This window comes from Biomphalaria glabrata, chromosome 12 (assembly GCF_947242115.1).
Source record: "Biomphalaria glabrata chromosome 12, xgBioGlab47.1, whole genome shotgun sequence".
In the NCBI taxonomy this organism is placed as follows: domain Eukaryota; kingdom Metazoa; phylum Mollusca; class Gastropoda; family Planorbidae; genus Biomphalaria; species Biomphalaria glabrata.
Window position 1 is genome coordinate 5,676,893 of NC_074722.1, and position 24,591 is coordinate 5,701,483.

General features: G+C 34.9%; 2 protein-coding genes across 5 annotated transcripts in view; one reads left to right on the forward strand and one right to left on the reverse strand.

Moving 5' to 3' along the window:
• The window catches only part of LOC106066830 (notchless protein homolog 1-like), a 76,989-nt gene extending 75,567 nt beyond the window's left edge, over positions 1-1,422 (forward strand). Inside the window, exons 13-14 of the mRNA XM_056005522.1 lie at positions 443-513; positions 1,233-1,422. Coding sequence (XP_055861497.1) covers positions 443-513; positions 1,233-1,245 — 84 coding nt within the window. The 3' untranslated portion in view covers positions 1,246-1,422. The remainder of the gene's footprint in view (positions 1-442; positions 514-1,232) is intronic.
• Positions 1,423-9,437: 8,015 nt separating this feature from the next.
• LOC106068759 (E3 ubiquitin-protein ligase znrf3-like) overlaps positions 9,438-24,591 on the reverse strand; it is a 66,182-nt gene continuing 51,028 nt past the window's right edge. For 3 of the 4 annotated variants that reach the window (XM_056005219.1, XM_056005217.1, XM_056005220.1), the window contains exons 4-10: positions 20,824-20,898; positions 20,063-20,212; positions 17,765-17,851; positions 15,908-15,934; positions 14,878-15,151; positions 12,690-14,645; positions 9,438-12,050 (exon numbers count right to left, since the gene is read on the reverse strand). In XM_056005219.1, coding sequence (XP_055861194.1) covers positions 11,977-12,050; positions 12,690-14,645; positions 14,878-15,151; positions 15,908-15,934; positions 17,765-17,851; positions 20,063-20,212; positions 20,824-20,898 — 2,643 coding nt within the window. In that variant the 3' untranslated portion in view covers positions 9,438-11,976. The remainder of the gene's footprint in view (positions 12,051-12,689; positions 14,646-14,877; positions 15,152-15,907; positions 15,935-17,764; positions 17,852-20,062; positions 20,213-20,823; positions 20,899-24,591) is intronic. The other variant, XM_056005221.1, reaches the window with a different exon arrangement.

Consider the following 24,591-nt stretch of genomic DNA (forward strand, 5'->3'; position numbering starts at 1 on the left):
TGTTGGAAATTAAAACAGCCAGCGGGTCGAATTAGGTTGGGCGTCACTGGTGTAGATAGATAGCCAGTATGTTTGGGGTCAGCAGCATCGCAGTTTGCCATTGTGTAGCATAGTGCTCTACAAGCTGAATAAGGGTCACCAATGAAATAGATCTGGTCCTTGCTTCATTGAAGCATGAGAGCAAACAGAAGCTGAAACTATGAACACTGCTAGAACTATTAACTTTTATTCACTCAAAAATTCTAAATACCCCATCCCCCTTTTTCCCAATACTTAATTTTTCCCCCACGGCCATATTTTAAAGGGAGACAACACCAATAAATATTATATTTAAGCTTCATTTAATTAAGTTGACTTTCTTGTTGCATTTTTTTTAAATAAAGGCGTGAGGCCTTTTAAAGACAGTAACATATTATTTGAACCTTGAACTCTTTTGACTTAGGTGTTTGCAGTAGACTGGAGTCCTGATGGTCAACGCGTGGTCAGTGGTGGCAAAGACAAAGTTTTGAAAATGTAAGTCTTTTCTTTTGAATAATGAATAACAATTTTTCATGAGCTTCCCTGAGTTTTGGCCAAGCAAGTTGTAACTCTTCAGTCTGTGTGGACGACATTTAGTTCTATCCAACATTTAAAAAAAAATTCTAATCAATAATTGACTTGACTTTGATGGTTCTGTGCTACTACCAGATGTCTAAGGGAACTAACTCTGCAGAAGACACACTCTAAGTACATTATCTGCATTACACATTGTGATTTTGAAGTTGATGTGTTTTATTCATTATTTGTTTATTTTTAATGTTAACATCTGACAGTGTGTGTGATACAGCCTGTATAAAAACTTTATTCCAAAAGTCACTGGAGGAAGAAATGTCCAGCCATCTACCAAGTTTGACTTTTAAGACTTCACTGGCTATTGCACTGACAAAGACACATTTTGAGAAATAAAAATTTAATTGCTTTCCCTATTCTACAGTTACATTCAAATGTTTTCATATATTTTTATTTAGTTTTCATAATTTGTCTCATCACTAATTACAAAGACTTAATCTTCTTGAGGCAGGTAGTGATAGATTTGCAAAGACTACGTATACATTTAAAAACTGTTTTTTTGGGTTTTTTTTTAATTATATTTTTCTCTTTTGTTTGCCATAAACTTTTTAATCACAGCCACATTGGCTGGATAATTTAGCTAAAGCTATTTTAACCATGTTTTTTTTTATCTATTTGTCCAGATGGCGAGCTTGAGTCTGTAATGTGAGGAAACAAAGTCTGATGTCCAGAGAACTAGAATGATTGACAAGACAGAGAATTTCATCTCTTGTGTGTGTGTGTGTGTGCATGTGTTTTGGAGGGGGGGGGGAGGTAATCATTACAAAAGCCATGTTGATGTAAAGCTATGAAATTAAAATTTTACAACATAAACTATTGCGTACAACTTTTTCTTTAACCACAATAGCAGTGCTCATGTCTTCTCAGTATCATAGGCATATCTTTAATCTTTGAAACAAAAATTATCTTATTTAGTATCAATATTACAATAGGTATCCTCTGTTTGGGACCCCTCAACCATTATAGCATGGAATAGGTTGCCAGAATCAGCCAGGAAAACCAATGTCTTAGCAGAGTTAAAGTCATAGATTAACATGCATGACTAGATTGACACAATAAAGTAGCAGAAAATAATTATCCTCTCTTTTGAAGTAATGTCTGTAATCTATAAGAAAAGAGACAGGAATTTGTTTGAGGAGAAATTATAGATTCACTGCATCTTATTGCATTTTAAAAACAGATTTATGTTACTTTTGTGATAGGAAGATCGAGGGCTGCATAGACATTTAATATATATATATATATATATAAAATAAAAAATTTTACAGAAGGTAATTTTTCTTTATACTATGTGGATATTTAAACAGCATTTCACAATAACAAATCCAGTATTCCTTAAATTAACAGACACATAATGACACACGATCACAGCATTGCCAGTTCCACTCTACATTTTAGTCACAGGTGAACAGTATCCATGCCACAGCAAATAGGTATCAACCATGATCCATGGCTACTATGTAGTCTGTATTCTTGAAAATAGCCTCCCCAAACGACTTTTTTTGGTGGGGAGTTGTATGCTGGAAAGCTCCCTCACAGAGTGTGAAATTGACATCCATGAATAGGAAATGCTAGCTCTTGATTGTTCCATGTGGCGTGAAGCCATGAATGTCTGTATTTCAAGATACAGAACAAAGAGATCTGCCATCAGCAAAGAAGACACATCACAATAAAAGCTGACCAAAAAATGGCTACTCAGCAACAGACCCAAACTACCCATGCATGGTGTGCGGCCAGCTTTTCAAAGCAAAGATTGAACTTCGAAGCCATCTTCTATCACAAAGGAAGAACTAAATGTTTGTTAAAACTGACTGGGAAATACCAAAAGTAGTCATTGGCTCTTATTACTAATTTTTATTCTATTTTTTTCTATCAAGTTTAATTCAATACTTAGCTTCTTCACAAAGATTCTACAAAATAATTCTAAATTTCAGTTTTGTTAATTATTTTTTAAGCAGAAAATTATGCTTAAGGTCTAAATTGACTTTGGTAAACAAATTATCAAGTTAAAATAGTTGGAACTGTTTAGAGACACTAAATATGCAAGAAAACATTGAATGATTTGATTTTTCTATAAGTGAACAAAAAGACATACACAAATAAATAAAAATAAGCAGTTTTGTCTGGTTGCATTCATGGACCATTTAATTTGTCATAATAATTGCATGAGACAAAAGACAAAGGTTTATTCCAAAACACGAAAGAAGAATTCATAAATAATTACATTTATAATATATATACATAAGATGATAATGTGTAAGCAGATCTGTAAGCTGTGTTTAATTATATTCATGATGTGTTGATGTCATACTGTCCATGAAATGTAGGCAGATGTCATTTGCTATAAGACATTCTCAAATGACATTATGAATGAGTATGGGCAGATCACATCATCTAGAAGATTTGCCATCTTGTATGTGTCAATAATTTAACAATTTTCCCTGACAAAATAAAATAAGGTCACAGGCTCCCCAGTGGGACATGTGGATCACATTTACATTTATGAATGAGGGCCATGGGAGATCACTCTATCCTTTGACAAATACTCACTTAGCTACCTTTGTACACAAACTATTCACTGTCATGGTAACAAACATACAGAAGAACAATAATAAAATTACAAAATTGTTACATGTTTCATAGTCCTGGTTCAAATTCTAGACCTACATTTTACAGTATTCTGAGCTTTATCTTACAATAGGCTTGCTAAAGACGTCAATGAAAATATTCAATTTGCTGTCATTTATTAGGTCTGGGTAACCACAAACTCTCGACCTGTATGGTGACATCTATACACTACGTCCAGGAGAAGAGAATAATTGAGTCTTAAGCCCTCACTCAAATGGAGGTTGATGATGAAGATGATGCATGTGCTAAACACTAGCCAGAGGACTTGCCTTCAAGATGTAGATGTGAGACTCTATCATGTTACATAACCATCCTCTGTAACATAAATGCTGGATGAAACAAGTTCATAGGATTGAAATGTTACTTTTTAAGACTTCTTAGTGTCATTTTTGTTTCAAGAAAACATTGTTAAGTTCCTATATGCATGCTGGGACAGCTAGCCCTAATTATCAGATGCAATTTGATGAGCAGTAAGATACAGACTTGAGACAAGTTTTACAAATGGTGAAAGCCTTTGTGCACTGATCAGACGATGTAACATTCCCAAGGGGCTTCAAAAACTGAGTTAATTCCTAGCCCTAAAATAGAATATTAAATTAAACTTAAGTTACCGGTATCATGCCCTTGGCAAATAATTTTTGTGAGGCAAATCTTTTTTAAAATGTCAATATTTTAAGTTAAAAGAAAAAAAAAGGTTGATTCATTCTAAAAATGACTTCAAACAGTCTAAATAGAGCTGATTCAGTCCAAAAAAAAGCTGATTCAGTCCAAAAAGAGTTGATTCAGTCTAAATATTTTCATATAATAGATATTGATCACAAAGAAAATCAGTTTTTGCTAGACATGAATCGATATGAATACATGAGATGAAAATGTTCACTTTGATATTCAGTTAATACAAGTAAAAAGACCTTACAGGTAATCAACTATTTTAGTGACTATGTCAGACAGGACAAAAAATGTAGGCCACAGTTCTCTCTCTCCATAGCTACCGTACATAAAATATTTGGACTTGAAGACAAGGCCAGACTGTTCTAGTAACAATACATCACAAGTTAGAACTATTCATAAACTTCGTTTCCAAATTTGCAGATGTAAAAGAAAATTGTATCATCATGTGGAAGTAATAAATGTTTAGTTAGATCAGATGAACTCAAACTCTCATTTAGTGATTATATGATGCAAAATCAATCTGCATAACTGGTGGCAAGATTTGAAGGTCACAAGTGGGGCCACATTCTTCCTTATCTAGAAAGAAAATGTCTTTTCTAAAACTGAGACCAAAAAAAATTTAAAGATATTTATAAGGGATGAATTGTACACTGACAAGAAGTAAACAAAATTGAAATGCAAACATTTTTTGTTTGGTAAAACAGGCACAGAACCAAGCCTTCTATGGAGTAGATGATGTTTAGTGCACCTACAAGCAAACTGTCTACAAAATAATTTGCATTTACCATGTGAAAGTTGTCTATTAAACCTTATAATTTCAATTTTTTTTAAAATTTAACTTAATATCAAACGGAAATTATTCAAAATAAAAATTAATTATCAAGTTATTTCCCTTTTTTTTTCTTGATAGGCATCACAAGAGTAACAAAACACTGAATAGGAAAATTGTGTCAACTCCTAAATGTACTGTATTCCAAATAAAATTTGTTGGATCAGGTTTGATTTAATTTACACTGCAAAACAGAAATTTGTTAATTTAAAAAAAAATATACAATAAAATAAATAAATAATACTAAAATGTAAAGAAGAAAATTAAGCAAAAGTCAATTTCCTGAAAAGAAAAATTTTGTTTTGATAGAACCTCTGCAGCTTATAAGATAGGATTATAATATCTTAGAAGAAAAAAAATATGCCAGGAGTTTAGATTTTAAAAATCTTGTTGCATATAAATAACAGCAGTGTTTTTGTACATTTTGCATGAAATTAATGAATGTAAATTTGAAAAAAAAAAAATAGGCAAGAAATAAATTAAGAAATATAATTTATTTTAAATATATTTATATATCAACTTCCAATGTTGTACAGAACATATCAAGAACTGCATTTACCTTTGAATTGAAACAATAGAAAATGTATTTACAAAGGGAGACGATATCCTTATGTACAATAAAAATGTTCTGCCTGGGTTATCTATTTACAGCATACCAAACAAAACCTGTGCATTTGTCAAGTGTATGAAGAAAGTGAAAGAGGTAGAACAAAATCATGTTAGGATTACACACATTAGTTGTGTCAATAGTATGCACATAGAATGGCAGATACTTTTGCAAACCATTGCTAATAAAAACAAAATTGTGCAGGGCATTTGATGTATCTCATTCAAAAGGGAAGTAATACGGCCTTTCATTTTCAATTTCCCATTACAGAACCTGCGAAATGCAGTTAAAATTTCTTTAAAATTATTACATTTTATATTCAACATTTGGCATTATTTAGAGCATAAATGTTTAGTTGTGTATGTGTCAATTATGAGGCTTTGTGCTTTGCTATAATAGTAACTTTCCCCTACCGAGTTGTTGGACTTGATCACACTAATTTAATGGGAAATGTATAGCCTTGCTCAAAGGATTGTACCAAGAGTGTTAATTAATAATACCTTCGTATACAGCAGAAATTAAACTCATGGGAAGCAGTAAAAAAATCCTACTAGTTATAGAAGCTTTTGTATGGGAAATGTCAGTTAACTTTGAAAGTAATGTTTTTTAATCAGTCATCTAATGAGATATTAAGAAAGTCTCATCTCTTAGCACAAAAATATGCCTAATAATTATTCACTTAAAAAAAAACAGTCCATTGGCCAACAAAGAACTATGTACACACTATATATACTATACATATATTGTTTGGTGTATGTGATTGGTAATGCGGTGAACTTTGTTCAATAACATACAGTAAACTGGATAAAAAAATAAATATTAAAGACTATTGTAAATATCAGTTTATGATAATTAGACTACTTTTTAATTTATTTTTTTTTAATCTGATAGACTATGCAGGTGGGTAGAGATCTTAATACCCTTCTTTAGCGTGTAATATGAATTAATAGTCTTTATATCTACCATTACCTCTCTATTCTGTAACAGCTCAAGAATAGCAAATATTTTATTTATCTCCCTTAGATTGTATTTATCTCCCTTAGATTTCAGTTTAAAATTTGGCAAACATAAACTTAGAAAAACTAAGAAGCTATTGACATTGAGTTGTGCAAGGGGGTCTGCCTCTTTCCCAAGCCCTTGTAGCCTCTGGAGGGGGCACTCAAGACAACCATTCACTTGTGAAACCTAGTCAGAGGGTCACTATCAGGCTCCACCTCCCACCTTACACCCATCCCTGATTAGTATAGGCCTAGAGTCACACACAAGTGATCCAAGATTTGTTGAAAGTATGCATTACTTCATCCAGTTTCAGGCTTTGCAAAATTTGTCATTAGTAAGGGCTGACCTTATTGTTGGCCTCCTTGTAACATCATCTCATAGAACACTTTCATGTGACTGAGGAGCAATACTTTGGAGAGACACTCCCAATCCAGGTATATATCGCAGGCTGGTCCAGCTAAATATGGCATTCTAAATCTTTAGAAGTGACCTTAGTGACCACTCATTAGTCGATTCCTTACAAATGTAAATAGTCATGTAATAGTATAATTGTTGAAAGGTCAACAGGTGTGGTAGGGGAATAAGAAAGGGTGAGGTCAAAATAAGGGAATAATACTGGCCATAAAAATTATCCTTTAAGAGTACCAGAGATTACATAGCATTGAACAGAATAAAAAACGCTAGTTGGACAATGTGAAGTAGTTGACCAGCATATACTCTGGAGAAGCTACACACTCATAATCCCAATATACTTCAAGATGCCAGCCTCTGGTCAAGTGAGTCCACATAATTCAGTTACATGAGGGGAAAACGCAGATAGCACATTTAGAATGAGGACATTACTCAAATTTGTAACTATTCCTTGAGATATTCACAAGAAGCCTAAATAAAAACCAAGCTCCACCTTAACCTTTTGATTCCTCCCAAACTGTCTTCCTATGCTACAATAGTATGCAGATAACTGCTGGAGGGAAAGGGCTGGAAGTTTATGTAAAATAAAAACAAAACATTCAGTGAAGTGTGTACCTATTCTTGTAATGTTTGAAAGGCTAACTATTTTGTCATGTACTTTTTTTTCCCTCCAACTGTCTGTGTGTGCGTGTGTGTGTGTGTGTCAGACTGGAGCCAGCAATAACACTTGACAGATAGGCTTTGTTCAATGGGGCAACAAGAAACAAAAATAGTCTGGGGACCAAGGGTTCTGTGTCAGTAACTGGAGGGCACTTCAAACATCAAGGGTCAGCTAATCAAGAGACAGCTTCAGAAGAAATCAAGGAGACCAAGGTCAATGTCATAATAGGGATACAATGGGTCGTGAGATAACTTAACAGTTACAACCTACGTAAAATAAGTGAATAAAATTATGTCTTGATCATGTCCAACTGTAAAGGCTCCATTAAATGGAGTCAATAATATAGGTATATAAGTTGTTACAGTTACTATGATTAAAACAATGCCCTACAATACAAAGATATCTATGAAGCAGATGTTTAGTGCACCTAAGTACAAGAGTGTTGTGTGGCCAGCACAATGATCAACCCCTTTAAAGTTTTCCTCCAACGAATGCAGCCATAGGAGCTGATAAGACTTCTTGCCAAGATCTGCATGCCTGCACACTGGCTGAAAAGCCACTGTTCTATCACCATGCTTCTAAATACCAATAGTTGACTACAACAAGAAATGAACTGAGAAAGAGATGACTATGAAATGAATATTGTAATTTACTTGTCATGGTGTTTAGTAACAAAGCATCTCCACTTGGGACATTTATTCAGAAAAATGCTAAAAATATTTTCAACATAAAAAAACACCCTTTTATGATCCCTAAATCACGCAGACACAAGAACTCTTGTGTCTCCTTAACAAGAAAATTATTGATTAAAAGTTAACTATGGACTCCAGATGTAAAGTAAAGATTTAAACTGTACTAATGATGTAGGCCTACATTTCTTTTGCACCGTTGTTGAAAAATTCTGCAATTTTTAATGCACTGTTGTAAGAACATATGTCCTCCAGGATAATAAAGATATCATAATTATCAGTATTAAACATTAGCAGTAGTTGTATGTAAAAATAAGAGTTTTGCCTAAAACATGTTGAGAACATTATTGCAAACAAAAACAATGCATTTTGAGTTGCGAAATCACCCTAATGATATTAAAATATAAATTTCCTTATACACACCTCAATGACTCAAATCAATAGTGGTAGGATACCTCCAACATCTCTCTAATGCTTCACAGGCTTTATAAAACTAAGCAATGATTTAATAAGGTAATTTAATTGTGCATAGAATTCAAGACCATTTTTCAAATACAGTTCTTCAAACTAAAAAAAAAAATTCTGTTTTCCAAAAATTCTGAATAAAGACACAACATGAAATAATAATTGCATCAATAAATATATGTACAAATATAGTGAAAGTTGTTACACAAGTTTATCAAGCAGACAATTTAAACAAAAAATGTTTGGCCCTAATTGTGCACAAAAATTGTGTGACTGGCATAATATACATTCATCCAAATATTTAAACCATATTTATATAACAAATACAAGCCTCACTTTAGCTTTTTTAAAAAATTTAAATGATTAAATTACATACGACTAATTATTTCAGTCCATCTTTTGACTGCATGAAATGAAATTAGAACAGATTTTTAATCCAACTTAAACAGATCAAGATTTTATAATATTTTATACTATTTTTTGGGCTTTGACTCATTGTTATAAACTGTACATATAAACATTATCATTTGAACCTAGTTGACTATGGGTCTAAAACATCAACCTTTGAGCTCTTTCAAATCAAAAATGCTAAGATATAGGACATGCTGCAGGCTAGATGAATGCAGTAGAAAATAGCTTCATTAATAAAACGTTTTTAGCTACTAAGACATTCACAATGTAATAATGTAAAGAACTGTTTAACTGCTCAACAGATGACTTAAAAAAATAAACACTTTTTTTTTACTATAACCTAAACCTCATCTATATCAATTCCACACATTTTTTCTTTCAAGTATAATTCTTACAGACAAACAAATTTCCCTAACTCCTCCCCCCCCCCCCCCCCCCCCCCCAAAAAAAAAAAATTCCAGAGATTATAGAAGGAAGTGGATTTTTTTTTTTTTTTGACAAGGCAAACCAAAATTATTATTATCATTTTAATATAGATATTTAAAAAAAAAATTGCCTCAAAAAATTCTATACTTCAATTAGATTTTTTTTTAACCTTACATCTTTTTGTATTTAATCTTTGGTGCTGATCAGACTTGGCTATACAAATAGCTGAGCCCAAGGATTAAGTTCTCTATGCAAGGATTTCAGTCGCCATAGGCACTACTCTAATCTGGGAATTAACATATAATTTGCTCCCCTTTTATGCAAGCTCATTCAGCCGAGATATACAGGCAAGTGAATGTGTTCATGATACAAGACCATCATGAGTTTCGGTACATCTTGATTAGACATAAGCCCATACATTAACCTTTAGATTGAATTTTGTTTTTTCTGGGTTACTTTTTATGCAATTTTCAGTTTTCAAATTTGATGCTGATTTTTTTTTTAATTGTATTGGTTTAAGGCATGAATAAAAAAAATGTAACCAAAAAAAATGCCCTTTGTTTTGTGGAAAAAAAAAAAAAGACCAATGAGATAAAGTTTAGTTCAATCTTACAAAGCACTCTGTTGTCTTAGTTGTAGCCTACTTAATCCTTCTTGGTGCTAATTGGTCAAAATACTGCCATGTAAATGGTGCATTATTGGAAGTGGAGGGGGTAGCAATAATAATAATAATATTGTTAAAGTATGCTCAAAGGGATTATGAAATAAAAACTCTTACAATGTAAACATAAGATAGAAATTTTACCAAATCCTTGCAGTCCTTAGAAGCATTCCAAAAAATTAATGTTAATATGTTTACTCCAGACATTTTTTTTTCTGTCTTCAGTTCATACAACTATTTTAGTAAACTAGCTAGCCTAATAATACAACAAATGACTTCACAATTAATAAAACAGAATCTCATTTCCCATAATGAACATCTATTGACATGATTTGTTTATTAAGAAAATATTGCTTCTAATTATCGCTGAAATAATTGTCTTCATTAATAACTCTCACATCAATCACACACATTTCTTACATTCTACCAAGTTGCGCTCAAAATAAATACACAGTGAATAAAGTCCCAGCATGCATCATGGCATGCATATCTCACATTCACAATATCATTGATTTAGTTTGATACAGGGGGGTCAAAATAAACTATGTTACATTGAGCGGTTGGGAATTCATAATGTAACTAAAAACTGTTTAAAATGTAAAGTGGAACAAAATGAACGAAACAAACAAAAGAACGTTGATGAACAACTTTAGCAAATACATTGACACCTTACCTATACACTACTGATGCACTAATGTCGTGTTTACTAGGGATATGCCACAACTTTTTAAATCAATTTTAATCTATTCAACAGCTATTTGTATTGATAAAAGTTTATTAAAGTTGATAAATGTCCCTTTCTGACAGCTGTTTAGCTAAGCTACACCACCTTGGGCACATGCCTTTGGGTGTAACAAAAAAAAAAGAAATCATAGAAGAAAATTGTTGGCAAAGAAATGAGAACTTACAAACCAACCCCCAGATACTAAAAGGTTTATAATAAAAGTTTATATCTGCATTAGAAATGGTGTCCAAACACCAAATGGAGGTCAAAGCTGAAACTTCATGCTTATGTAAAATGCAGCACTCATCCAAAGTCTTGAAACAAAATCAGATTTCTTTTTTTTTTTAAATTATGAGTTGCATTATATAACAGTTTAACTTGGATTAATACTGAGACTTTAAAATCTGCTGTTTTTATCTGATTTATTTTTTAGCTGTTCTGAAGAAAGATTTCCTTTGGAGATAAAGTCTTGATTTTTTGTTATTTTCTAAAGTATTTTCTAAAAAGTCCTTAAATTCTAGAAATTTAGAGACTTTCACCTGACAACTCTTATTTATGGTGCAGTTCATAATTTTAATCATAAACTTTTATTAACTCAAAAACAACTTTGTATTTTACCACATGACAGGTTTAGTCTCACAGCGTTACAACTTCATCAAACTTCCTAGACCAATATTACATAGAACAGAGTTTTTACAGAATTTCTAAATATGTAATACTTTGACAAATCTCAAAATTCAAATAGTTGAATATTACCCAAAGCCTTAAAAAGATTAACTAAACTTTAGCACTTTAGCTTTGGAACAAATATATCCAGTTTTCCTCCCTCTTGAAACACTGACAGAGCAAACAAACAAATAATTTCAAATTTGTATATAAAGTGTTTTGAAATTGAATAATAAATGCAAATAGTTTTCCAAAAAGTTTGAGAAAATTCTCTCCAAAAATGTAATATCACTCCTGTAATCTGATGCAATGTGAAATTGCTTTCTTGTTTAAAGATGTTGTGACTGGCACATAGAAAAATGTCTTTATCCTTAAAATGAACCAGTTGTGCCTTTGTTCCTAATAGTGGAAAGAGTAATCAATTTTTAACTTTTGCTGGGCTATCCAGTAATGATGATAAACTGAGCAAGGATGTCTTCAAGTTGATTTACTCTGAATAAAATGTCTGAATGACCTTGTCAGACTGGACATCCAAGTAGGGCTGCATCTGACTGCCTGTTTTTTTCAAGCATTGGAATGGTCATGAACGTACCTGAAATAAAGAAAATGATTTTTAGCAACAGACTTTTTTTTTTTTGTTAATCTAGTTTAAATATTTTCATTTCTCCCCCAGGAGCAACAAATGAATACATTGTAACAAAATGGTGTTTACAAGTAAATTTCTTAAGTACTAATCATATGTTACTAATTAAGTTTTATTTTATTTTTTTAAAGTTTCCAATGAGGAGCCAAACATAGAAAGGTTAGGTAAATCTGCCCATTTCTGTTGGCAAGAGTTTCTGATGATGTTCTATAGGCCTACTCTCTAAAGTTGTTAAGAACACAACCATGTAGGGATAATGGACTAGAGAGTATATACTATTGTTATTGTTTATGCACTTTTTTTTTTTTTGTCTAGCAGGAAAAAAAATTAATAAAAGACCTGCAATAAATATTGAGTTTTAAAGAAATATGTTACATTTCATATAGCTATTACAATTAAAATAACTTTTCAAGATAACATCAAGGGGTTATTGGAGCAAAACAAGTGCATAACTCCATGAATATTATCAATCAATCAGATTATCTTTTCTTGGTATTGAAAGTGTGCAGTTCAGAAGGAAAAAAAAGTAATTCAGAACTTGAAGACAATTTCAAATATTTATAAATGAATGAAGTCAAAATGTTTTACCTTGAGGTTCTTGAAATACAACTCTAAAGTTTTTCTTCTTGACATATTTGTATTTTGAAGTCAAATATGATAGGCTTGTATCCTCTTTGCCATGACATAAGACACATAATTTGTTTGATAGGGCAGTGTGCTCTCCTTTTTGATGAGTACACAAGTTGGGTTGATGGTTGTTTTGGCAATGGCTGCAGCTGTCCTGCAGTGTATGAAGAGTTCTGGTAGGGATAGGGCCCGCGCATGTTCTATGCTGTTTCACTTCCCAAGTGTACTGTGAGGATGAATAACCAACCCGCTCAGAAATGACATTGCTACTCTTGGAGGTGTGCTGATTGTCTATGGGAACAAGACAGTCTATCTGCAATCGATCTGAACTATCCTGTTCAACCCTCTGATTAGTCCTGCATGGCTCACAGTTGTCCAGCATGGTCTTGCTAACTGCAACTTGATGATGGCAGATTTCATGACTGCCGCACATCATGCTCTGTTGCCGCATGACCTGTAGCTTGTAATTTCTCATGTTCAGTGATGTCAATAACCCAGAGGTCAAGGCAGCTGATGTTCCCCCTGATCTTCTGAAACGTTGCAGCTTCCTCAATGCAGACATTCGTCTCTTGGACAGTTTTGCTGGCCTTGACAAAACAAAAGGAACACTAGGACTATCAGAACTTATTGCAGCCATTGCTTCACCACCTCCATCCACACTATCACAATCACCTTCACAGCCACTAGTCCTTGGATACCCCATACGGTCACAACTGCTGCACGTTGAGGATTGGTCAAGTGAATCAGATGATGAGGACCTCCAAGAGCAAGTTCCAGAACTAAGTTCTGACAAACAAGGACTGAATGTAGTATCCATGGAATAAAAATCCCTTGATTTCTGAGCTGCACTCAAGTTGTTTGAATCTTTCAAAGCTGTTACTGGTCTCTTCCATCTCACCAAACTGGTCAGTTTAAAGGAGGTTTGTGAAGGTAATTGGCTCACTAATTTATTCTGACCCTGAGTGCAGTGTTTTAAATGTTTGATGTTGCCAGAATTATCCTCACTGGAGCTTGATGAGCCTTTTCCTTTATAGACATTCGATTCGAAGCTGCTCACATCACTCGGGTCTTTATGTTCACTACTGCCAAAAACACTTCTGTTGCTGTCACCTTCGGCAGGGGAAGAAGTTGAGAGCTTGGAACAGTCGCAGTCCCCTGATGTGTCACTTGGATTGACATCCGAGGAATACGAGCCATGCACTGCCATAGAACTGGCAGCCCGCATTATCTGGCGACGCTGAAAAGGCGTACATGCCGAGGTTGTTATATCCGACTTGGCCTTTGGAATGGTTTTGAGAATCCTTGCTGGATGCATGACTGGAATGTAGATTTTTGCTGAGTGTTTGGCCTGAGATGTGGATTTTCTAAAGCTGGATAGGTGTGAGCAATTGCAAGGTGGAGATGTGGAATCCGTTGGATGAACCTGAGCATGGGAGGATTTGTTGGGAGAAAAGGACGGAGAGTTTCTTGGTGACTGAAATTTTAAAAAAGGTCTTTGCAAACTTGGCCCTTTGGATGAGGTATGTTCATGAACATGTGAACAACAAGAAGACGACTTTTTAGGAAGGCAATCTGTGTCGGGGTGACCAGGTGCCAAGAGTCTAGAACTGGAAGAACTGGCTGATGGAGCAGACCCAATAGTTCCACGACATGAGGAGCAGGCGTGAACCTGCCGAGGTGATGAGCTGGCTTGAACCACATGGAACGGCATGTAGTCAGCGCCTTGGGAACAGGGTGATGTGTAAAAACCAGCATGTGACCCAGCTCGGCTGGGGTTAAACAAAGAAAAATGAGAAGATAGCCGAGGGTGTCGGGAAGATTCTGGAAAGTTTCTTGAACGATTCTGATCCACAGATATCTGGGGTTGATGTTCTATGTTACGAGTTGCTTCTTGGCTACCATCTTGTGTTCTTTGATCTAGAAAGAAAAGAAATGTATAAATAAAGGTCTGTTACTATTAGTAGTTGTATTAGTAGAATAGAACATATGTATTTGCATTAAACAAGACTACTAAATTTATTATTAGGTTGTTTTTTTGTTGTTAAATCATTAATGGTGCTTCTTTAAGTACAGAAGGTGAAAGACATAATGCTTTTAAATAAATTTAAAGTCCAGAAACTAAAGATGTAACTAGAGATGAACACATTACCAGCAATGTGACTTTTGCAGAGTGGACATGTCCCATGATTCTCTAGCCAGGGATCCACACAATGCTTGTGAAATTCGTGATCACAAGGAAGGACACGCAGGATTTGTCCAGCTTTGTAGCCCTCCAGGCAGATGGCACAGCTCTCAGAAATTGAGCTTGCATCGGAATTCTGCTGCTGGATGTCTTGCTGACTCTCATGATAATATGGGCTCTGGTATTTCCTTGTGGTCAGCTTGGATATAGCTCTCTTGGTCAAGTTACCTGAAGACAACTGCTGACAATAACACAGTTCAATGTTAGTTAGGAACTAAATAATTCCAGTCACTCAAAAATTAGCTAGGAATTTTCCATCGTTTGGGGGTCTGGTGGGGCTTGACCTTTTTGGGGGCTTTGCGTAATATTTTAATTTTTAATGTAAAAAAAACCTTATTTGGGGGCCACCTCAAGTGTGGCCCGAGGGGATTTTCTATTCCCCCCCCCCCCCTCCTCCCACTGATTGTGATCTGACCTGAGAACTCCAAGATTTACATTTATCAAAGTTCATTACTTAAAAACCACTAAAACCAAGAAATTTTTTTAGTTTCTTTTTTTTTCAATTGATTGCATAACAACAACTCTCTGAAACCAAAGTTAAGCTTATTTCAACCTAAATTACTTGAATAAATAATTTTTTGATCTGGCCAAATATTAGCCAGAGCATCTACAGAAACAAAGGCCAAAAGTTCCTTTTGTTAATGCATGGACATTGGCTAAGGTGAATTAAAGTATGAGCTCATTGTCCTGGAGACATTGTAATTTTTTATCTAGTTGCCACAGAAGCAATTTAAGTGAACCTTCATAAGGTATATTGAAAAGCCATAAATAAATAAATATAAGTAATCTTAAAACAGTCATTAAAAAAGTTAAACACAAACTAACAATAACAGCTATATTTAACTTAACTCAGATACATTTATATTGAATGTAGTCTACTGTAGAGGAAAAACTTTTTTTTTTGTTTTATTGAGAACATTGTCAAATCTTTACATACCTGTCTGTCTCTATTTCTCCACTTCAGCTGTAAGTTACAACAAAAATAAAATTAATGCAGTAATACTGTACCTTCAAAGAAAAACATGCTTCTAATTGTATGATTCAAATTATTTGATTTCATTATTCGATTCAAAGGATTTGATTCATAGTCATAGATTCAATAATTTGAATCAAAGTATTTAATTTTAATTATTGCATTCAATTTCTCATTGACAGTCTATCCAAGGTTCTCATACCTTAAGACTAGAACACACAGAGAGATAAAAACTCTTAGTCCACTTTCAGTCAGAGTGTTTCAAACTCATTTTCTTCTCGTCACATAGAAGTAGGCCTACACAGGAGCCCTGTTCATCAAGCTTTGGTTGTGTGCGTTTGTAACTTTTTTGCATGTGTGTCTAGTGTTGTGTGTGTATGTTTGGGTTATTGTTATAGAAGTAACGCAGAGGTAGACTATTGTAGTCAAGCTAAATTTCCATTTGTTTGGAACAATAAAATAATCTTATAATGCCTTGGTCTAATGATGTTTGTGGATATTAAAAAAGGGGGAAAGTTTGTTAAGAATAAACCAGTTTTAGGTCTTGATCTGACACCTTTCAGATGAAAGCCAATCTTTTAGCACAGTGTTTACCCCAAAGTGGGGTAGGTGTACTATGCAGATTTTATTTAAATACCCATTTATTATGTTCAGTTGATAAATGCTTTTTAAACATTTTTCAACATTAAGTCAAAAAACTAACTAAGGGAACCAAATTATGATAATTTGTCATCGAAACACAATGACATCCTTCTCATTGCTCCAAATCAATGCTATTTATAATTTAACTTTCATTTATTTCATTAAGATTTTTTTTTCGTTTATTGTTTTTTGTATGTAGGCCTACCAAAAAAAATTTTGATTAAATAAATAAATCCATTTGTAAAATCTTTGTTTTACATGTTTCGAATAGTCCTTCAGTGTTACAAAATTTCTAGAAGGGCTACAAAAATAGGTCAAAAGTTTGGGAAACAGTGGTTTAGCCCAGAACAATAAGTAACAATGAAATATTTATTACAAGTAATTATTTCTTTTATTATTTCCTGGTTTCCATTTTAAATTCAGCAAAGTAAAAACAAAAAGATCTGATTGTCCACTAGAAAGCTTCATTGCATTGTAGCCATGGTGATCATATTAATTTTAACATCATGATACTAGTAAAAAGTACAATGTATCTGCTTTATCACCAATGTGACAGTTTCCTGTACAGTGTTATTCAGCTACAGTCTAATTTACTATTAATACCAATGTTTTTGCTAGAGATTGTATTTACAAGCTCTACTGCTGTTTTATGTGGAAATGACAAAGACTTCCATCCACCTCTGTGTGACTGTAAGTGTGCATGTTTCTCCCTGTTGGTAGCTCATTGATCACACTCAGTACAAGGTGGAATAACTTTACAATCATTTCATTGACTATTCCCAATAAAAACAATACAACTTGATCTTTTCAACTAAGCTAGGAAGATTGTACAAATGTTTAGTATGTGTAGGCCTACAGATGTCCTTATGTGTGTCACTATCATTCACTATGTGTCAGACAGTCTAGATCTTGTGCTAGTAGCCTACAACAAAATGACAGATTTATAGTATTGAAGTTGTATAGATTTTAACAAGGTAAGGTTCTGTGACTGACTGTTGTTACCCTTGTACAGGTTTTACTTAAAGCTAACTTTACCAACTGTATAAAAGTTCAACAGGCTTTCCATAAGTAGGCCTACATTTCCACAGCTTACAGATCTAAAAACGAACATTTTTTTAAAAAAAGGATAACTCAGTGCAAATGAAGACAACAGACGACATAAAGATAAGAGTTACCCACCTTGAGCATAACGAAGACACAGATGACACAGAACAGAAGGAAAACGGCCACAAAGATAGCCATGCCAAAATACTCTTTCTTGTTGATCTGATGAAATACATACAGAAATCAGTCATTGGAATCAATCTTTCATTATGTTTTACGAGATAAGACAGGTGTAATAAAAGAAGAAAAAAAACAGGTAAATATGTAGATTATAGACTATGTTATAGTAGTAATGCTGAGAAGGACATATGAAGTGGTCAAACTGAATTCCCATTAGTTTGAAACCTGTAAAATAATTTCTACTTATCTTAATAATATACAATAAAATAAATATTGTTTTTTTGTTTTACATGTTTAGGACATTCCTTCAGAAATGAACATTATTACGTCCTAGCCCAGACCTACTGTAGGACGGCAGGGGATTGCAGCATGCAGAGTTTAAACTCGAAACTACTGTAACAGCAGTCCAGAGCGCTAACTCCTAAGCCTCTGTTGGAAATAATATTAAATCATTTTTTGCGTTCAAAGTTGGCATATATAAACGTTTATAATGACAAAGCAAGCATCTAAATCCAACTTTGGTGTAGGCCTACGAGTTTACTTCTTATATCAGCAGGACCACATTTGGACGAGAAAAGGACCTAAGCTATTCGAGATATGGGTCCCCTTGTATTGTAATCAACATAAAACAATTTTCCCTTTGCCCTTACAACGAAATTATTAAAAATATCCATGTAACCAAACAAGTGGGGTCTCTAAGCTACAGTTTATATAGCCTATAAGTAAGTCCAACACTGTATTTCAGGAATCAAGAGTTTTCCAGTGTTCCATTATTGAAACAAGTGTTGAAGATCCACCACAATTGATGAGCCTTCTAATTGCATCACATGTTAATTATCTGATAAGTCACTCATCACTGACATCAAAGACCATGATGACCATATGTAACAAATCCAGAAAACCTACGACCATATAAACTAGGTCACCATCATTTGACTGTCATATTGATGTATTCATCTTGAAGTGTGGCCTTTTTTTTTGTTTTTCAATTTGTGATCTGTTTTAGACTAATACTTTTGGTAGCCTCTTAATACACGAGCTTCGGGCACCAAATATCACAAATGTTAGATGGGCTTTGGGCACTTAAGTGTCAAATACCAATGGGCTTTGGGCTTCTAAATGACAATGGGCTTTGGGCTTTTAAGTGTCAAATACCAATGGGCTTTGGGCTTGTAAATGACAATGGGCTTTGGTCACTTAAGTGTCAAATGACAATGGCCTTTGGGCTTCTAAATGAAAATGGGCTTTGGGCACTTAAGTGTCAAATGCCAATGGGCTTTGGGCTTCTAAATGACAATGGGCTTTGGGCATTTAAGTGTCAAATGACAATGGGCTTTGGGCTTCTAAATGACAATGGGCTTTGGGCTTCTAAATGTCAAACACAAATGTCAGGTGTAGAATACCTTGAGTACATTGTGTGACTCTCTCTTGATCGCTAGAACTTCTTGGCCCCTAAACATTTTCACTTGGCTTTGCGACATCTCATATTGTTGTCCAATTTCAATAGCCTTGCTAAGGGTCAACTTCTGTCCCTGATCAAGTAGTCTTAACTGTACCTTTTCGTGTATGACTCCACTAATGATCAAATCAATAAGTATATCATCTGGATCATCATACTCACAGTCCATAATGAGAAGCTTTAGGTCTTTAACAAAGTTATCAAAACTTTCTCCTTCTACCTGCTTTCTCTGATGTGCTCTAAATCTAGACACTCTTTTATTTTGTCTTGGCCTTATGTAGTCTTCTATTTTCTTTAATAGCAATTGCGGATCTCCCTCTTCACTATCAGTAATATTTAGAGTTTTGTAAACTTCACGGCCTTGTTGACCTATCCACATTCCCAGCCATCCGGCTTTTTGTTTACTATCGGCACCAGCTAACGGTCCTTTGAAACAAAAGCTCACCTGCTGTTGAAATCTTATAAACTCTTGATACAGATCTTTAGCATTCCAATTCAAGATTGGTTGCTCAAAATAAAAAGAAGCCATTATAAGATTAATAAAAACCTTTGTCTGGACAGCTTTTCAAGTTTTATTCTGACACCATGTAGAATATTCGTGTTACACAAATAACAAACTAGTGTTTAAGAGAGAAGACATATTAGGAACTCCATTTATTAAGTAAACACAAGCGGTGTTGCACTGACGCGCTAGTGTGCAAATGTACATATAATACTATTATGTTACAGTCAGGCATCCCACCTAAACACTATGCGGTAAGTAGCCTGAAGATATTTAAAAAAAAACAACTGACCTCTCCACTTTCAGACGTTTGAACTTGACGCTCGTGCATGATCCGTATCCTTGCTTCAGGCTCCCCTCCAACAACGGTCATCAGTTTGGACGCGTCTGACCCTTGCAAGACAATGACTGGCCGCTCGAGCTTAAGACTATTTACGGACAACTGAAACAGAAAAAAAACAACAACATTGGTTTTTGACGTTATACGTTGTGGTATGACAGGACATTACTAGCCAGTGGACCTTTCACGATGGGCCATTCCAAGTACAGAATCAATTCTGTCATTGCTAGTGTACAGTTGATATAGAAATATACCAGGAAATAAAATCGATTCTGAATGTTTAGACCTCAGAACTCAAGGTTACGTTCTTGTTGTTTTTTTATTTAATTGTTATATAGTTATGAGTCAGTTATGACATCGAAAGCGTTATTAGACGCGGAAAAAAAGAAAACGCAGATCACGTGGTATTGTTTCCTCAAAGTTCTTAGAACTCATTGTCTCGTAGTTTATTAGCTCCTTGCCCTGTAGTTCTTAGAACCCATTGCCTTGTCTTAACTATCCATCGACCCAAACTCCCATTGCCTGTATATTATCAGCTTCCATTGCCTCAAAGTTCTCACCTCACATAGCTCTTCCTGACCTACTTTATGACTTCCATTCTATTTACTAACTAATGTATTGTTCATTCGATCTCTCCTGTTAAGGACTTCGACTGAAGATGAAGACGCAATGAAATGAAGACATTTCTTAGACTACTCATGATGTGTACTTACATCAAGTGATGCTGAAGGATTGTCAGTGATATCAAACAAAACAGCAGTGGCGCCCCTCTGGATGGCAGTCTTCGCCTGTGAATCAAAGAAAATACATACAATAAGAATCGATGAGGGGGGGGGGGGGGGAAGTCATCCTAAATAATGCAAACTAGGCATGTGAGAATTAGCGAGTGTGTTTTATTAGAAGACTGACCAAATATAAAATAATTACATCAACATAAAAATATCACCTTAAGTACAAGGGTCGAATCTAAGCAACAGTTTTAAAAGCTAAAGTAAAACTACTTTCTGGTGTAGGTTGTAAAATGTTTTGTAAAATGTTTTACATGTTTCGCATGTTCCTTCAGAGTTGAAGATAATTACTTCCTAGTCCAAACCTCCCGCAGGACGACGGGGGATGGGAGCGGGCAGGGTTTGAACCCGGGACCATCGATAAATCTGAACGACAGTCCAGCGTGCAAACCGCACGACCAGGCAGGTTATTTTGAAACGCTTATGATGCTAATGTCTTAAAGCAGCGTTTCTCAAACTGTGAGGCGCAAAAGGATGGGGGGGGGGGGCTTACCGGGGTGGAAAAGGGGGGGGGGGAGGGGAAAATATATTTACGTTGTTTCAAATTAGTATTGATGAAGTAATTCTCCAAGATACAGTGAAGGGGCACAAAGAAAGGGACGTCAAAAGAAAAGCTGGCTGGACAACGTAAAAGAATGGACCGGCTGCTGACCGGAAAAAATACGGATTGTGTTACCCTGACAGCACTCTTACGACGAAAGCCAAGGGACAGTTGATGATGATAAGACCTTTTTATAAATATTTTTTAAAAAATTAAATTGTGACTTGATTTCATCTTATAAGCACCTCATACTGTTATCGCGATATAGGTCTGCTTCTGTTTGATTGAAGACATTCTTTTCACGAAGACATTTCAAATTTATTTTCAATACGTCTTCGCTGATGCAATTCTTTAGTCTGCTTCTGTTTGATTGAAGACATTCTTTCCAGGAAGACATTTCAAATGTATTTTCAATACGTCTTCGCTGATGCAATTCTTTAGTCTACTCGTCTTCTCTTATTAATGTCAGAACGGTCCAATTGGGAAAGAGTAAAGCTACCACATTGACAGATGACCTTTCACCTGTCCAACAGATCGCAAGGTCCGAAAGGGGTTCTCTTCTTTTACTAACAAGCCATTACTCTAATGATGTCTTTGTAATCCAGCTGAACACAAGAATGATCTTACATCAAGCCCTTTACAAACATACATGCTCTTCTGCTTGAGAGTCACACTTCAGAATAGTGCGTTGATTGATTTCAGAACTCGTGTGTTGTTTTGCATGCTGAGCTTCAGAAATATATTCAAATAGACCCCACTTGGCGAGCTTACTTTATATTATTACTTGCAAGCAATACTAAACAAAAAAAAATGTATCAAACTGAGAAAGTGAAGTACAATTTAGTTGAGTTGGCAACTCTCTGGTCAGTATTTAATGATATGGAATACCATCATCCATAGACTGACACACACACATACTTTAACAAAAAATTGCATTAAACTATTTTAAAGTTTCCTCCCCATGGTACCCACCTCCAACATATCACCCCAGTGCTAATCCACGTTCCTGAGAGGTCCACTAAATCCTGTCATACACTTAATAATCTTGGTGTGGTCACAGAGCACACCATTGGTCACTTTGACACGACTCTCCCTCTAACTCATTTTCATTGTTCAAATCGTGTGTATGTGTGTGTGTGTGTGTATTTGTGTGTGTGGGGGGGCGCTATTATGTGAACGGCCCGGAACTTAATCCGTCACGCTTGACCACACTCGGATGAATTACTTTTTGGTCAGTTAACAAGAGACTTAAAATGTCAAGACGTTCATTCAATACAGAACACGATTGCGTCCTATATCGAGAGAGGATCCAGGGGACTTAACTCTTGAGACGTCAACGTCGGTGATGAGGATTCCAGTGTTTGCTCCCTTCTGGAGACACTTGGCCCCTAAGTCATACCGCAAGAACGGCTATGGCGTTGTAAAACTTTGGGATGAATGACATATTTAGTATTCATTGATTCAAATTTACATATTAACTACTAACTGTTTAATGGAAATTCAGTGGAGCTCATTACGAATACGATACCGCCAGTGATCACGTGTCGCTGGGGGAAAAAAGGGGAGGGGGGGGGTGGCTATGTAACTTCTGCTATAATCTGTTCTTGTGGAAACACTTTCAAACGACGAGTTCTTAACTTTCTTTTTTTCGAACGAGTCTAACGAAAGTCAACTCTCCTCTTTAATGAAACATTTAAACACTGTACTCATCAAAGAGCGAGACATCAAGCCGGTGTTAAAACACTTCAAAACCGAGGGGTCTAGAGTTCGAATCCAGGTGAAAACTGTTGAGCTTTGGGAATGAACTCTAACAGAGAAAGTAAGGGCGGTTAGTCGTTGTGCTGCTTACACTACACCCTCGTTAACCGTCGGCCATAGAAACAGGTTAACTATCAATCGCAAAGCCTGAAAGGAAACTTATTTTGCTCACATATTAAATCGAAGACCTTTTTCTTTTTCGAAACCTAAAGAATCAAAAAGGGGGGGGGGACTGGTCAACGATTTAATATTTAAGTAACTAGATGTACATCCACCCTTACATCTGGATGGACTCAGGAATGTCATCAAACCCAGAGAAAAAAAAAAACATGCCTACCCCTAGGACTCGAACCCAGGAACATCGGTCAAGTAGACAAACCGCTTTACCACCAAGCCCACTTAAGCAAGTTATTATAAGAACACTGCACGTCGTTAATAGTGGACTACGAAGACCATTACACTAAAATTTAAATCAAGTTGACCAAGTACCTGACTTTCATTCTGACTTATGTTGGTAGCCAAATACCTGACTTTCATTCTGACTTATGTTGGTAGCCAAATACCTGACTTTCATTCTGACTTATGTTGGTAGCCAAATACCTGAATTTCATTCTGACTTGTGTTGAGACTATTTCGACTAAGATTTCTAGATTTAAATCGATGTTCAATCAATCACACTGTATGTAGCCCTAACCTACACATCTCTATCAATTAAGATCTTTCTTCCTTTTCAGGTAAAAAAAAACAACAACGCCCAAGGCTTGAATTCACCTGGATAAAAAATGTTTTAATGTAGATATGAAGATATGTGTATTTTGTTTAAGTCCAGAGCCTAAGTTTAAATATACCTGTAAATAGAGTTTGATGCATACTTTTGAGCTGGTCCCCTTTTGGAAACAGCCGTAATTGTTGTTTGTGTTGTCAAGTTATGTTTGTATATCAAAAATTAAAAGCACTATTGAAATTCCTTTTATAGCCTTCAACGTGTGCGAAATTAATACAACGGCTATTTTGTTGTTGTTGTTGTTGTTAATTTCTGAAATTAAATTTGCATATTTTATGCACATACATATACACAATTTTTGTAACAAAGTTAAAATGTCAGTTCATGTTACTCTACAAGATGTTTAGATATTTAAAAACAAATATGAAATGTAATACTGTAAATATTTAGAATCTAGAGTATTCGTCGTAATTAAACTTGGAGCTAAGACTAGTATGCAAATATCCCCTCACCACATATATGTAAATATTTATTTTTAAAGAGTTACAAAAAGACAATGCTGCCACACCATACACACGTAATACTGATGATCTTTGAGGAACCACAGATCAGTCGATCGTTTCACTGAGGCATCAAAGTATAGCCTTTAAACTGGAGTTGGTTATTGACA